General features: G+C 41.5%; 1 protein-coding gene across 14 annotated transcripts in view; it reads left to right on the top strand.

The window, feature by feature from the left end:
* kmt2d (lysine (K)-specific methyltransferase 2D) overlaps nucleotides 1–16,417 on the top strand; it is a 235,339-nt gene that overhangs the window by 139,653 nt on the left and 79,269 nt on the right. For all 14 annotated transcript variants that reach the window (XM_073070993.1, XM_073070995.1, XM_073070992.1 and 11 more), the window contains 5 exons: nucleotides 2,673–2,723; nucleotides 3,300–5,240; nucleotides 6,886–7,065; nucleotides 7,568–7,725; nucleotides 13,978–16,343. In XM_073070993.1, coding sequence (XP_072927094.1) covers nucleotides 2,673–2,723; nucleotides 3,300–5,240; nucleotides 6,886–7,065; nucleotides 7,568–7,725; nucleotides 13,978–16,343 — 4,696 coding nt within the window. The remainder of the gene's footprint in view (nucleotides 1–2,672; nucleotides 2,724–3,299; nucleotides 5,241–6,885; nucleotides 7,066–7,567; nucleotides 7,726–13,977; nucleotides 16,344–16,417) is intronic.

Genomic DNA, 16,417 nt, shown 5'->3' with positions numbered 1-16,417 from the left:
AGCAAAAGGTTGTAAGGGACAAAGTTGGTCCTCTGGAAGATCAGAATGGTAATCCATGTGTGGAGCCAAAAGAGATGGAGGAGATCTTAAAATTTTTTTTGCATCTGTATTTACTTAGAAGATGGACACAGTGTCTGTAGAGGTGAGGCAAAGAAGGATCAACTACTTTGACCCTATATCGATTAGAGAGGAGGAGGAGGTGTTTGCTGTCGTGAGGCAAATTAGGGTGGATAAATCCTCAGGGATTGACAAGGTGTTCCCTCAGACACTGTCGGTGGCAAGTGCAGAAATTGCAGGGGCCCCAGCAAACATATTTAAATCATCCTTAGTGACAGAGAAGGTACCAGAGGATTGGAGGATAGGCAATGTTGTTCTGCTGTTTAAAAAAAAACCAAAAAAAAAATGCTCTTAAAAATTGGTAAGTTGATGGAGAAGATCCTGAGAGGCAGGATTTATGAACATTCGGAGAGGCAAAAAATTGATCAGGAACAGGCAGCATGACTTTGTCAAAGGCAGGTCGTGCCTTACAAGCCTGATTGAATTTTTTGAGGATGTGACTAAACACATTGATGATGGTAGAGCAATAGATGTAGTGTATATGAAGTTCAGCAAGGCATTTGATAAGGCACCGTATGCAAGGCTTATTGAGAAAGTAAGGAGGCATGGGATCCAAGGAGACTTTGCTTTGTGGATCCAGAACTGGCTTGCCCACAGAAGCCAGAGAGTGGTTGCAGATGCGTCATATTCTGCTTGGAGGTCAGTGACCAGTGGTGTGCCTCAGGGATCTGTTCTGAGACCACCTTCTCTTTGTGATGTTTATAAATGACCTGGATGAGGAAGTGGAGGGATGGGTTAGTAAGTTTGCTGATGACACAAAGGTTGAGGGTGTTGTGGATAGAGTGGAGGGCTGTCAGAGGCTACAGGTTATGGCTTGACAAATAGAGGCATGTTATGTGTCTCTCAAAAGGAATTTTTGTTCTGTCAAATTCACACACAACTAGAGTCACCCTGCTCTTACTTTGCATAGTATACTACATGTGAAGACTATCATTGACCAGTCTCAGCCAGACTTGTGGCTTCTGTTTGTTCTCAGAGTCACAGACTCAGCATCTTCCATGGCAAGTGTTATCATGGTTTCCCTGTGATCCCAGTTTCCTGTGTTTTTCCAGGGTTCAGTAAATAATTGAATCCTGTTTACAAGACCTAACTTCAACCTATTAGTTTTCTTCTGTTCCAATGAGACAGTACCTCATTTGGGCATAGAATATAAGTGCAACAATATTATAAAACATTCGTTAGGCCACTGCTAAAATGAGAGTAAGCGTTCGGCACGGACTAGAAGGGTCGAGATGGCCTGTTTCCGTGCTGTACTGGTTACATGGGTATTATTGTGTGCAGTTCCAGTCATTGTAGATTGTGATCGCACTTGAGAAAGTACAAAGGAGGTTCATTCAGATGTTGACTGGGGAAGAATATTTCAGATAAGGAGAGAGATGGGATAGGCTAGGTTTGTTTTCCTTGGAGCCGAAGAGGCTGATGGTAGACCTGATTTAAGTGTGCAAAATTATGAAAGGCCTAGATTGGGTAGTTGATAAGGAAGTTTTCCCCATGGCAGTGATGTCTTTAACACCAGAGGACATAGGTTTAATTGAGGTGAAAGTTAAGAGGGGAATCTTGAGAGAACCTTATCATCCAGATGCAGTCTACAAAGCATTTCCTGATGGGTGGTAAAGGCAGGTGGTTGGGGTATCAGGGTTAGCAGTTGGATCACTGAGACATCGTAAACTATGGACCAAGTACTGATAAATGGGATTAATGTTGATGGGTATCTTATGGCTGGAATAGACGGTCTGATTTCTGTGATAGTCCATTTTGTGTTGACCCATTTCCCCCCCCCCATTTTTTCCTGTTGCAGCTCAACAAACTACTGCAAAGTATGATCTTCATTTTCCGCTAAACCCGTAATTGAGTATCCTTGTTATTGGTACTGAGCCAATCAGAGGATTGTGGAATTGTTTGCTTCCAATAGTTATATAAAGACCTCATTCACTAAGTGATCTCATCAGCAAGTCACATTACTTGGGAATTTCGCTGTCTCAACATGAGCTTCAAGATACTCTGTTATTACCATAGTAACAAGCCAGCTCCTCTGCCAATTTGGTTTGAAATTCCATCAAAATTAGAATATACATTTCATAACTAGCTTTATCCATTACCTAATCTCATTTTTATCAGTGCATTGATAATTTTTTATACAGATTTACTACACTGGCACTGAAAACTGCTTTGATAAAACAAAGTAGTTGTTATTTTATAGGAATCGGATTCCTTGCAAGAAATGTAGTTTAAAAAAATCTGTATTGAAATAAAATGTGTTGTTACATTGAATATTCAATGGGCATTTTATTTAAAGGAAGACTTGAAAGTGTGGCAATTGTCCTTGATTTGTTGGGTCATAACCTTGATTGGTTGGATTGGAAATTTAGTTATTGCCATGCATAATTTTAGAGACCAATTGTCATTGGCATTGACATTTTCATTGCACAGATCAGAATCCTATGGCTGGTATGAACTGCAAGATACCTTTTCCACACAGGTTTCATTTTATAAATATTTTTCATATCCTCAAAATACTATGTTGTAATTAATTCAGAACCTATTTTGCTTTTCAGCAAAAGGCCAAAGACAACAGGGCAGCTCAACGAATCAACAAAGCACAGAAGGTAAATAAATGGATATTATTGAAATACTTAGCTTGTGGCCTTGGGCTTTTTTCATTTCACTAAAAATTCCTTTATTCAACAGTTCATGAAGTGTGCTCTCCATTTTTTTTTCTTACATAAAGGTTCAACAGGTTCAATTTAATGTCAGAGAAATGTATACAATTTACATCCTGAAATTCTTTTTCTTTGCAAACGTCCACGAGAACAGAGGAGTGCCCCAAAGAATGAATGACAGTTAAATGTTCGATCCCAAAGCTCCATCTGCTCCCCTCTCTCATGCACAAGCAGCAGCAAAGTGATGCCTCACTCCCCCGCCCAGCAAAAAAAAATCTGCACCCTCCATCGAGCACTCAAGCGTGCAGCAAAGCACAGATTTGCAGTACTCCAAAGACTACTCGTTCACCTGGTAATTTGACATACCACAGGTTCTCTCTCTCTCCCTAATAAAGGAAAAAGAGGTGTCCCTGTTTCACAGCGAGAGGGGAGACATAACAAAACGACTTGCCGATTTATGGTGTTTAACAACTCGCTGATTTATGGTGTTAAAATATGACCTGTTCTCCTTTGTTTTCACAGCAGGTTGATATGCAAGGTACCAAGCAGCCGAAAATTGAGAGACAAGAGGTAAAGCAGGATCGTAAGCCACCCCGTCATCCACATTCCGTGACTCAGAGTCCTGCAGTGACCAGTCTTATTCCAGCAACATTAGTTGTGGGGAATTCTGGCTCCCCAGCAGAAATGAGGATTGACAGTTTAGGCCAGAATGCTTCATTACATGGTAATAAATCATTTACTACCTCGACTAATGAATTTGTCAAGCTGCAGGCAACAAGCCCATCCCCAAAGGACTCCAGCAGTGACTTGTTCCCAAAACTGCATTTGCAGTCTCCGACTGGAGTTGTGGCCCAAGATCCTTTTGGGCATTCGCTAACATCGTATCCTCAGGAACCCAATGTAAAGTCTTCCAGTAATCCAAGTCAAGCACCGGCATGGAACAGCTCTCATGACCAGTCAAGTGTACCTCGCCCTGTTGTTCCAGGCCGACCACAGCTGCTTGCCTCTTCAGAGCTGCATGCTGCCACACCAGGGTTGTCACATCAGCAACATCCGGTAGCCCCAGACCCATTCCTCCGATCTAGAGTGCTTGGTGAATCACATGATACCCATACCATTGACCAACCTTTAGGAAGTCCAGGGTTTCGATCATCACAGTCAACAGACTGTTACACAAAACCACTGGAAGCTTTAACGCTGCCATCGCCAACTGGAGACCAGATAAGGCGACTTCCTGATACGGAAATTGGAGCACAGCATCCAAGAAATGAACAGTTTGCAGGAGTTATGAGACAAGATTTAAGTACAAATTCCTTGGCTTCCCTTTACAGAGCTGCAATGTTGGATCCAAATATGAATGTACGGTCACTTTCAGATGGGAGGGATAGAGATATCTTCAAAGCACCTTTAACTCCCAGAACATCATATGTGGACCAAACGCCTACAATGCCTACTCAGCGTTCTCAGGAACTACACCCTCAGTCTCAGGGTGTCTCACCACAGGCTCAAACTGATTTGTACCGCCAGTCTCCTTCCACACCATTTTCTGATCCATATCATCAATCTTCCTTAACACCGAGACCATCTTCTAGTGAGAGCTGCTCTCCATTACCTCCTAAATCACTTCCTGCTGATTCTCTGTCCAGGGTACCAATGAGTCCACAATCTCAATGCAGTTCACCATTGACACCCAGGCCACATTCCAATGAGGCATTTCCTCAATCTCCCATTGCTTCTAGATTCCAATCACCAGACCCTTACTCAAGGCCACCTTCAAGAGATCCTTATGCTCAGCTTCACAAACCACAAAGATCCCAAATGGTTGACACTGGATTTAAATCGTCGCCAGTGCCTCATGGGCAACCCAGTGGCAGCATTCAACATTCAGCAATGTTTTCTCAGCACAATGACCCACATCCAAAAGCAGCTTATGTAATACAACCTCAATCTCCAAGGCCTCTCAGTTTTGAGTCATGTGCCAAGACATTTGCCACTGGTCAACCACAAAGTCAATTTCCTTTCACTTCATCACCAGGAGATATGGTTAAAGAATCCCATTCTCAACCATCAGTATCTCAGATGCCTCGAACAAATAATTTTCCATCAAGTCATCTACTGGGGAATCAGCTCAACGTAGCTGATGCTCATTGCTCTCAACTCAGTGCTAGTAATCAATCAGGACCTCCAGATGCAGTAGCTGTAACAAGAGATGAGGCTTTCACCAATATGCCTTTAAGGCCATCGTTGATCAAGCAAGACACACTACCTTTACAACAAGATTGCCCATACCAGACTTCTAATAATCGATCAGTAAGCGATTCATCTCCATCAGAGAGAAGCAGTGAGACTTCCACACAGATCCACACACCAGCATCTCCCAGCAGAGAGTTAAGTGAGCTTCCATTCAACAGGGGAGCACAAACTGGAAATTTGAGTCAGACAGAACTTGAGAAACAGAGACAGGTAATAAAATGTATTACTTGAGTAAGTTTGTGGGTGCATGTACTTCACTATCATGGTATTTTAAGTTTTAACTGATGTTATTCCAGTAGATGACAAAGTATAAAATTTTAAATATTATAAGGCCGGTTAGGAGTGTTACTGTTGCATGCTGGGTAACAAGTTCATTCCCAGTAGGAGAGAATTGCTACACCATTTGAGCTGGTGTATTTTTAAATAAAATATTAAAGTGAGCCTTTTTCTGCCCCTTCTGGTGGATTTAAAAGAACTTATGGCACTATTTTGAAGCAGAACAGGCAAGATCTCAGGCTACGTCCACACTAGACAGGATAATTTTGAAAACACTGGTTTCGCGTAAAAACGATAGGCATCCACACCAAGCGTTTTTGAAAATACCTCCGTCCACATTAAAATGGGTATTTGGACGAATCTCCTCTTGGGCATGCGCAGGACACATCTACAGAAAACAAGTGACATGTTTGGTGTCGAATCTCGCCGTGAACGTGCGTGTTTGTGCAGTTACAGACTAGAAAAAACTTAAACGACAGACAGCTGTTGGCCCTCGTGCAGGAGGACTTAAAAGTAAAAAAAATACTGGAGCGTATGGAGGCAACCGACAGGGAGTTCACGGACAGTATGACCCGGCTGATGACGAACATTGAAAAACTGACTAACTCTGTTGCATTAATAAAGCACCTTGTTAAATGTATAAAACATGTCTGCATCAGTGTTATCTTGTATTTCCATACAATGTTACATTAGGCTGTTACACATCTATTGTCAGAGAAGTACTTTCATAAATAGGTAAACCACCTTCATACGAGCAAGGACAGAAAACAGGGCAAAGTGAGTATACTTATTTATTCAGTAAGTTATGGGTCAAAGTATTTGGCAAGTACATTTCTAACTCTTCTGGCTTCAGTCTCATTGTCGTTTGTTCTGAAATTGTTAGGTTGTTCTGGCATGCCATGACAGTGTTTTTAAAAATCTCCGGTTACCCCATCCACATTACTTTGCCCAATCAGCGTTTTCAAATTTACACACTCTGGAGGGCGTTTTAGAAAAGCTCCGTTTTCAGGGGAGGAAAACGCCATTTCAGTGTGGATGGAGAGTCAAAACGAAGAGAAAAAGCTTCGGTTACGAATTTATCCGGTCTAGTGTGGACGTAGCCTCAGTTTTGGGTCAATAAATTATCTGTCAACGAGATTATCTGGTCATTATTGCATGACTGTTGTGAGCATGCTGTGCAAAACTTAGCTGTCTATCTTTCAACAATATAGCAGGGACGACACTTGTTAAGTAAAAGTTCATTAGCTGTAAATTGCTTTGAGAAGTCCTGGGGTAACAAACAGCAATACATAGATGAATCCTTCCCCAATGAAAGAGAAGGGAAGCTACATAATTATGCAAATTATGTTGGATCGTTATTTGCAAAATTCTCAGTGTACTCTGAAGTAATGTGTAGACCAAAGAGATTCAACCAACTGATTTGGAACATTGACCAATCTTAGATCTGACTTTTGTAACCTGAAAGCTAACAAACAAATGATATTATTGCTGGAGTTTCAACCCTTGGTAATGGAACTGTTTACTAGTCTTGTGTGAAAGAAGGAACTTTGAAATTCAATTACTTTTCATTTGTTTTCAGCGTCAGAGGTTGCGTCAGCTGTTGATACGTCAGCAAATTCAACGGAATAACTTACGACAGGAGAAAGAGCAGGCGGCTGTGTGTGGTAGTGGCACTACTGCAGCCAGTTGGTCAAAAGAAAATTCAATTCAGCCCCATGAGCTACAGGCAAGAGCACCACCTCCATACCCCGTCTCTCAGGTACCTATGGATGCTGGGTATCTGATATTTTAAACAGGTTTCCAAATAAAAGTAGATCTTCTCATCAGCTGGTATGATTAGGAAGGGTTGAATCTTTCTTGTATAGAAATGGTTAGCATAAGTTCTTATTCATACTTTTTGTCCCTAACTTTGTCGATCTGTATGTGCTTGATACACTTAATCTCCAGAATGAATAAATGCACTATTCCTGTTGACTGGTATTAAATTTACTGGGTGGCTCAAGCTCAAAGACGATTTGAAAGTAAACATTACAGGAAGTGAGCTTGATATTTATATGGCAAATTATATCTCTGATGTTCCAAAGCACTTTGGATGCTGGAAATTATTTGGAAGTGCAGTGACGATTTTGAGATGTTGATTGAAGAGCAGATGTTAACTAGGTCCCAATCTACCTTTTTGAATGGCGTTTTCAAAAATTGTAGTAAGGAGTGAGGTTTTTAATATTTGCAATTTAAGTACTAAAAGTTCTTTAAATTTGCAGGAGCGGTCTGGCCTGCGAGGGCTGATCCCTAGCTCTGGAAATGGAAGGTCAATGAATCCATTGGTCCTAGAAAAACAGCGCTTGTTTCCTCAAGAGGAGAGTCTCTGTCGACCTCCACAACCAGGCATTGCTCCTACTGAGGATGTGAATGTGCCCAGGTATGTGCAATTTAACACAAATCTGTATGCATTAAAATTCATGCTGGTTGGTTCAATAGTGTAGTTTATCAAAACGTGTGATATCTCTATATCTCTATCTCTCTCGTGTCTCCCTCCCTCTCGCGTGCCCCCTCTCCCTCCTGTCCCCCCACAGCTCTCGTGCCCATCCCTTCTCCCGCCCATCCACCCCCCTTTTTCACCCATCCCCTCCCCCTCTCTGTTGCATCCCCTCTCTCCCCCTTTCTCGTGCCTCCTCTCGCCCCACCTCTCTCTCCCCCTCGCGCACCCTCTCTCACCTGTCTCCTTCTCTCCCCTTCTCTCGCTCCCCCCTCTCGCGCACCCTCTCACTCTCTCTCGCGTGTCACGCCCCCTCCCCCTCTGTCGTCCCCCCTTCCCTCTCGCCCGTTGCCCCCCTCTCTCTGTCTCTCTCTTTCTCTCTCCCCCCCTCTTCCTGCCCCATCTTTAGTGCCTATAAAACATATTCACCCCTCCTGGAAGTTTTCATGTTTTTTTGTTTTACAACATTGAGTCACAGTGGATTTAATTTGATATTTTTAACACCTATCAATAGAAAAAGACTCAAAATGATCGCAATTACTTAGGACACTCCAACCAATTCTGCGAAATAGTTATTGAGAAGCACAAGTTGAGAGATACAGAAAATTCTCCAAGTCATTGAATATCCCTTGGAGTATAGTTAAGTCAGTCAGCAAGAAATGTAAAGAATAAGGCACAGCTGTAAATCTGCCTAGGGCAGGTCTTCCTCAAAATCTGAGAGACCGTGCAATAAAGGAACCAGTGAGGGAGGCCACCAAGAGACCAATAATAACTCTGGAAGAATTACAAGCTTCAGTGACTGAGACAGTAGAGACCGCATGTACAACAACTGTTTCCCGGGTGCCTCACCAGTGGCAGTTTTATGGGAGAGCAGCGAAGAGAAAACCACTGTTGGGAAAAAAAAATCACATGAAGTCTTGGCTTGAGTTTACCAGAAGACGTGAGAGACTCTGAAGTCAGCTGGAAGAAGGTTCTATGGTCTGATGAAAACAAAATTGAGCTTTTTTGGCCATTTGACTGAACACTATGTTTGGTGAAAGCCAAAGACAGTACATCATCATAAACACACGTCCTTACCATGAAGCAGGACACGGGATGCTTCACTGCAGCAGGGCCTGGAATGCTTGTGAAGGTAGAGGGTAAAATTAATGCAGCAAAATACAGGGAAATCCTGGAGGGAAGTCTGATGCAGTCTTCAGGAAAACTGTGACTTGGGAGAAGATTTGTTTCCCAGCAAGACGATGACCCCAAACATAAAGCCAAAGCTGCACAGGAATGGTTTAAAAACAACAAAGTTAATGTCCTAGAGTGGCTAAATCAGAGTCCAGAACTCAATCCAATTGAGAATTTGTGGCTGGACTCCAAAGGGATGTTCACTTACGAGCCCCATACAATCTGACAGAGCTTGAGCAGTTTTGTTCAGATGTGCAAAGCTGATAAGAGACCTATCCACACAGACTCGAGGCTGTAATTGCTGCCAAAGGTGCATCTACTAATAGTGACTTGAAGGGAGTGAATACTTACGCTATCAATTATTTTGTGTTTTATATTTGTACCTAATTTAGATCACTTTGTAGAGATCTGCTTTCACTTTGACATGAGAAAGTCTTTTTTCTGTTGATCAGTGTCAAAAAAGCCAAATTAAATCCACTGTGATTCAGTATTGTAAAACAATAAAACATGAAATCTTCTTTGGGGGGGGGGAGGATGTTGAATACTTTTATAGGCACTGTACAAGTAATGAACAACAGATATCTGCACTACTTTACAACAAGGAGTGTTTCTGCCTTGTAGACACATGGGATAAGAGGGAGAAGGGCCATTACAACAACACCTTTAATTACCAGGAAATAGCAAATTCTAATTTATCATAGTATTCTGCGATATTAAAATGGAACCTTGAATGGTCAGCTCCCAAGCATTCAATTTTCTTATGAATATAAATTAAATATATCCTTTTCCTTATATTTTTAACTTTAATCTTACATTGTTCTTAAAAGTGAAGAATGCAGAGAAAAATAGTGCATGATGCATGCAGGAGGCAGTTGATAATCCAGGCAAGTATCTGTAGATTCATGGAGTTGTGCAGCATGGGCCAACTTGTCCATGCCATCAAGATGCCTACCTAAGTGGATGCCTGCATTTTGCCCATATCCTTAAATCTTCCTTATCCATGTACTATACAATTCCTTTTAAACATTGTAATTGTACCTACCTCTGTTTCCTTTGGCAGCTTGCTCAATATGCATGGCTGTGAGGTTTCAGAATTTCCTGAAATTTTGCAAAGAATTTCAGGTGGATTGGAATAACGCAAATGGGACATTTCCTATCACTGTAACTTTCTAAGAAAGACAGAGAGAAAGACAAGACCCTTGTGGGTGGATGGTAGCAGAATCAGGCGAGGAGAATTTAATGGGCGTGTGAAAAAAATTAGGTTGCAGGCAAGTAAGTGGGGGAATGTGATTGATGGAAATGCTGGCATGCACTTTATAGATTAAATGACCACCTCCTATGTAAAGAGATGTAAGAAGTATCAAAGAGTAAAACGTGAGATCAGAAGAGCAGAAAAGCAGAATATTATTAAAGTAGTGTGAGGTTATTAAACTCAGATCTGGGTACAATTGCAGGAGTCTTAGCATGTGGTTAGAAAGTCTGATGGTATACAAAAGCAGGAAGTTCTTACTGCAGTCATGCAGGGCTTTGATAAGACTCCACCTGGAAATCTTTATGTGGCTTTGGTTTCTTTACTAAAGATGTACTTGGAAGACATGCAAAGGTCACTCACTAGGGTTGTTTTAAGATAAAAGATTAAGCAGTTTAGATCTATACACTTTGGAGTTTAGAAGATTGAGAAATTATCTTACTACTGTGAAGATGGATAGTGAGAAAGTAGTGAACTAAAGAGTATAGTCTCAGGATAAATATTGAGATGCAGAGAAATTTCTTTTCTCTGAATGTTATATATTTGGAATTATCTATCCCAGAGAGTTGTGGATACTGAATCATGAAGTGTGTTCAGGGCTGAGAGTTTGGAATTGAGGCCAATAGTTACTTCAGCCATGATCTCATTGAGTGGTAGAACATATTTGAGAGTCCAAATGGCATATTCTTGTTTTTCTTTCTTGTGTTTTTATGTTATATAATGTTCAAGCATCCCATATTTCTCCTTGTCTCACTTTCTTGCAGGCATACAGCTCGTTTGACTGTAATACCCCTTTTGCGAGCTGTTTTTTTTAGTGTTTTCAGGTCTTTGAATTCCTCTGTACAGTGTTCAAATTTGATTTGCAGTTGAATGCTGCAAACAAGCAATGTTGCCTCTATCCACTCTCTGTCATAGAAGAAACATGCGTAAATTTAGTTTTTCTTTCTCCATTCCATTTCCTAATGGCTACAACGTAACCTCTAACTCAAGAACAACAGGAGACATATTAGAGCATTGCAGTAGCTTTTTTGTTGCAGAATTTCCATGGCTGAATGTTAGTTATACAGTACAGAAACAACCAAGATTCCCATCTAAGCTAGTCCCTTTGTCTGCATTTGGCCCCTATCCTTCCAATTTTTTCCTATTCATGTACCTGTCCAGGTACTTTTTGAATGTTATTAATGTACCTACCTTAATCATTTCCTGTGACAGCTCATCCATACATTGACCACCCTCTGAGTGGGGAAAAAGTTGCCTCCATGTTCTTTCTACATTTCTCCCCTCTCACTTTAAACCTATATGCTGTCTAGTTCTTGACTTCCCCATCCATGAAAAGAAGACTGTACACATGTATCCTTTCTATGTTCTTTATAATTTTATACACTACAAGATTACCCTCTGTCTCCTATACTCCAAAAATTTCCAACTTGCTCAACCACTCTCCATAACTCAGTCCCTCAAGTCCCATTAACATTTTCATAAATCTCTTCTGCACTCTTAATGTCATCTTTCCTATAGCAGCATGACCCAAACTGAACAAAATATTCCAAATATAGCCTCGTCATCATCTTGTGCAACTGCAACATCATGTCCCAACTTCTATACTCAGTGTCCTGACTGATGAAGGCCAGCATGCCAAAAGCCTTGTTCAGCACTCTGTCAGCTTGTGACACCACTTTCAGGGAACCATGTACTTGTGCTCTTGGGTGTCTCTGTTTTACAACACTCTCTAGGGTCCTACCCTTCTCAGAAGTGCTACTCTCATTTGTCTTTTTAAAATGTAACATCTCACACTTAATTAAGCTGCACTTGGCATTCCTCAGCCCACTGATCCAGGTGGTCAAGCTCCCTCTGTAAATCCTGGTAACCATCTTTACTGTCAATGACACCACCTATTTTAATGTAATCTGTAAGGTGACTAACCGTGCCTCATGCATTCTCATCCAAGTGATTGACATAGATGAGAAATAGCAGTGGGCCTAGCACTGTCCCCACTAGTCACAGGCTTCCATTCCTCCACCTTCCACCATCATCCTCTGCTTCCTACCATCAAGCCAATTCTGTATATTCTTGGATTCCATGAGATCCAACTTCTCCTAGCAGCCTACTTTGTTTTTTGTTGTCTGGGTCCCATCATAAAATAATAGCAACATATATTGAGATTCAGTTTCCTGTACAGCATTGTGCTCAGCATTTCTGATTTTTTTTATCCTAATAATTTTGGTATATGTTTTACACCCAGCAAGGAGGTAGGGTCTTGTTTTTGATCTTGAAAGGAATTGTGGAACACTTTCTGATTATGATGATATTACTGAATTCAGCTGATCTCTAGCTACTAATTTTTGCAGATATCTCGTTTTTTTCATTGACTGGCAGAGGAGACTTGGAATATAGAACATAGAGCAATATGGCACAGGAACAGGCCCTTTGATACACAATATCTGTGCCAATCATACCATTCTAAACTAATCCCATCCTCTTGCATGTGGTCGATTTCTCTCCATTCCTGTCTAAGTGCCTCATAAATGTTGCTATTGTACCTTTCCACCATTTTCCTGGCAGCATGTTCCAGGTACTTACTACTGTGTTTTACTAAAAGAAACCTTACATCATAAATCTTTTAAAGTCCCCTCCCCCCCCGCTCACCTTAAAGCTATGTTTGACATTCCACCATGCGAAAATGGCTTTATCTAACCTATCTATAACTTCTGTACAATTTTATATGCTTTTTATCATGTTGCACTTAGCCTCCAATAATCCAAAGAAAGCAATCCAAGTTTGTCCAATCTCTCCTTTGACTTATTACTGTCTAATCCAGGAAACGACTGGGACAACCCACTCCAAAGCCTCCACTTCCTTTTGAACTGCACACAATACTAAAATGTGGCTAACTAAAGTTTTATACAGCTGCAACATGTTTTCCAAGCTTTTAAACTCAATGACCGACTGATTAAAGCAAGTACCTGCCTAGCACTTGGCTGACCACTTTTAGGGAGTTATGCACTTGCCCCCCCAAGATCTCTTCTTCAATACTCCTAAAGGTCATGCTATTTACTCTATGGGTCCTCTTGCATTTAACCTCCCAAAGGGCAACACCTCATACATGTGTGGGTTAAACTCCATCTGCTGGTTCTCTGCCTACTCATCCAACTGGTTTATATTCCGCAATATCCTTTGACAAACTTCATCACTAATCTCATACATAGCAATTTTCATGTCATTTGCAAACTGATTGATCAGAGCACCTTCAATTTCTTCCAAATTATTTATATAAATTGCCAAAAAAGAGGCACGGTAGTGATCTCTGTGGAACACTAGTGGACACAGACTTCCAGTCAGAATAACACACATCCAGCACTATCCTCTGCCTTCTATGGCCAAGACAATTTTGAGTCCAATCTACTGAGTCTCCATGGATCTCATGTGCTTTAATATTTTGGATCAGCCTACCTTATTGAAAGCTTTATTAAAGTTCATGTATACAACATCCATGATGGTGTACTTTGTTATCTCGTCAATGAGGGACATGAGGGAAAAATGTATTGGTGATCTTGGGAGCTACAATACTAAGGAGCAGGTAATTTTATCTGCAATATTAAATCAGGGAAGTTCATTTTATGAGAACAAGCCTGTTGTGTATACATTTTGAGCTAGTGGTCACTTATACTTTTTAATATACTTAAAGTATATTTGATTTACTCGATTTGAAGAGAGGACACTAAATTCTGCTGCTTTGCATTGCTTATATCGTCATTTAATATTTTATTTTCTAGACCACCAGTGGTTGGTAACCCACAAGGATTCCACCCAAGAGGCAAGCCAGCTAATCAACAGCAGCAGTGGCAACCACAGTTAATACAAAGGCTTCCTGGGCAGACTCGGTTCCACCAACCTGAATCTTTGCATAGGCCTGGAATGACAATGCAAATGAACAGCACAGCTGGGCTTAACCCTAGGATTGCCACTCAAATCACTTTTCAAAATGCGCAACAACAAATTGTAGCTTCACCGATCCCTGTGAGTCCTCAGTATATAGAATTGAGGCACAATTCCCAACGACTGCCCATAACCACCCAATTGATACAGCGTGCTCCTCAGCCAAGACCACGCCTTCCATTAGCAAATCAAGAAATCAGTTCATTTGTGCACCAAATGCAAGGATGTAAGGTCATATCAAGAGGTCCAGGTACACCTTTACCACAGTCACCAGTTGGGATTACGCTTTTGCCCCAACAAAATATTTCTACTCCATTGCAATCTTCACCTCATTCAGTGGAAGTATCAAGTTCCCATCAGCATATACAGACAAAAGATCCATTGGAATCTACAGTACAAGTTGAAGCACAACAGCCCTTTCAGACTAATTCATCGACTACACCAGCCACTTCAAGTTGCAGTACTGATGGCTTGAAGGACAACACGGTATCTTTTCCACTTAACTCTGTCCCATCCATCTCAAATGTAGTTAGAGAGCACACAGAGTTGGATCCTAGGAAAATCTCTTGTGATGATTCAGTTGAAAAATCTCTAGATGAAGAACTCAATTCACCCAAAGAGCTAGATGAAGAAGATGACCTTGCCAATTTGAGTCTTGACCCAGATAGTAAGACAGATGATGAACTTGGTAACCTTGATAACCTGGAAACCAATGATCCTCACCTTGATGATCTTCTCAAATGTGAGGAATTTGATCTATTAGCTTATACTGACCCTGAGCTAGACACTGGTGACAAAAAGGACATATTTACAGAGCAGTTGCGTTTAGTTGAATCTGCAAATGAGAAGGCAGAAGAAAATCAGGATATTCTAGCTGATCAGGATGCTATAAACACAGCTGATGAATGTACTAATGATAATATCAGTAGCTCTGATTTAGAAAAGACTGAGAAAGAAGAGGAGAGTGGAAAGGCAAAAACTAAATCTGATATTATTGCAGATGCTCTGAGCACTTCTGATAGGGTTACTTGTGAGTCAGTGAATAATGTCAATACAGAAACAAGCACTAACAGTCAAAGCAGTAACCCAGTCACTAGTGCCCCATTGACTGCTAATTCTCCTAAGCCTACTCTTGACCTAGTATTGAAGGTTGAAGAGAATGTTCCTCAAAGTTCAGCTTGCCAGTTTGTAGCAAATACTTACACGGCTCAGACAGTACTGATAAAATCAGAAAGCCCATCAAAGAGGGATGATGAGAGAGGAGCAGTGTCAATGCTGCTCAATCTGGGTACTGGACTTAATGTCCATACAAGTGTAGCACTATGTCAGAGTTCTGCATGTACTACTAGTGGAACACAGACAACTACTCAAAGTGGTACCATTGCTTTGGGTAGTCATGAGACTGCACAGATCCCCAACAGTGAACATTCTACTGTGGACTTGGAAACTATGCCATGCACATCTTCAGCACAGATAATATCCAAGTTGCCTCTGGTTGTCCAGCCTAGGCCATCATTAGGTAAATTTGGACTTGATGAAATGTGCCAGCATGTGCCCAGTATGGAGCCGAAACGCCAGTCTGTGGATGACCTTGTCAAAGTGGAGAGCTCTTTGGAGGCAAGTGAGCTTCCACTACTACTCCATGATTTACTTGAACAAGAGAAAATGGAACTGCAGCAACAGCAGTTGGGAGGATCACAGTGTATATCTGCTCAACAGCAGCAGCATTCAGGATCAAAGGCCCATCTTCCCGTTCTGCAACAGCAACAGCTTGAGGTTTCACATCAACAGACTCATCCAGGGCTTCCCCAACACCTTCCAACAACACAGCCGTCTCAGCACCTTGAAGGGTCACAGCAAAATTTAAACTTGCCACAACCACATATCTTGGGGGTGATACAACATCATCAGTTGGGGATCCCAAGATCTCTTCCATCTTCACAGCAGCAACAATTGACAGCATCGCAGCAACAACTTGGAGCCTCACCACATGTAGTCATGTCCCAACAGCAGCAGCATATGGCAACAGGGCAACATCCAACTCAGCAGATAGTGGCTTCTCAACAGAGTCAACATCTGACCTCACCGCATTTATTGCCATCTCAGCAGTTAGCTGTATCGCAAATGGGCATCATGCAGCAGACTCAGCAAGTTGTGATGCAACAGCAGCAACAGTTAGCCAATGCTTTCTTCCCAGACACAGGTACAGTAGATAATTGGCAAGCTTACAGATAATGTAGCTTTCGTTTTCATTGTGGCCATTAATGGACACTGCAC

Source organism: Hemitrygon akajei, chromosome 18 (assembly GCF_048418815.1).
Source record: "Hemitrygon akajei chromosome 18, sHemAka1.3, whole genome shotgun sequence".
In the NCBI taxonomy this organism is placed as follows: domain Eukaryota; kingdom Metazoa; phylum Chordata; class Chondrichthyes; order Myliobatiformes; family Dasyatidae; genus Hemitrygon; species Hemitrygon akajei.
This window is presented reverse-complemented; position numbering and strand designations above follow the sequence as displayed.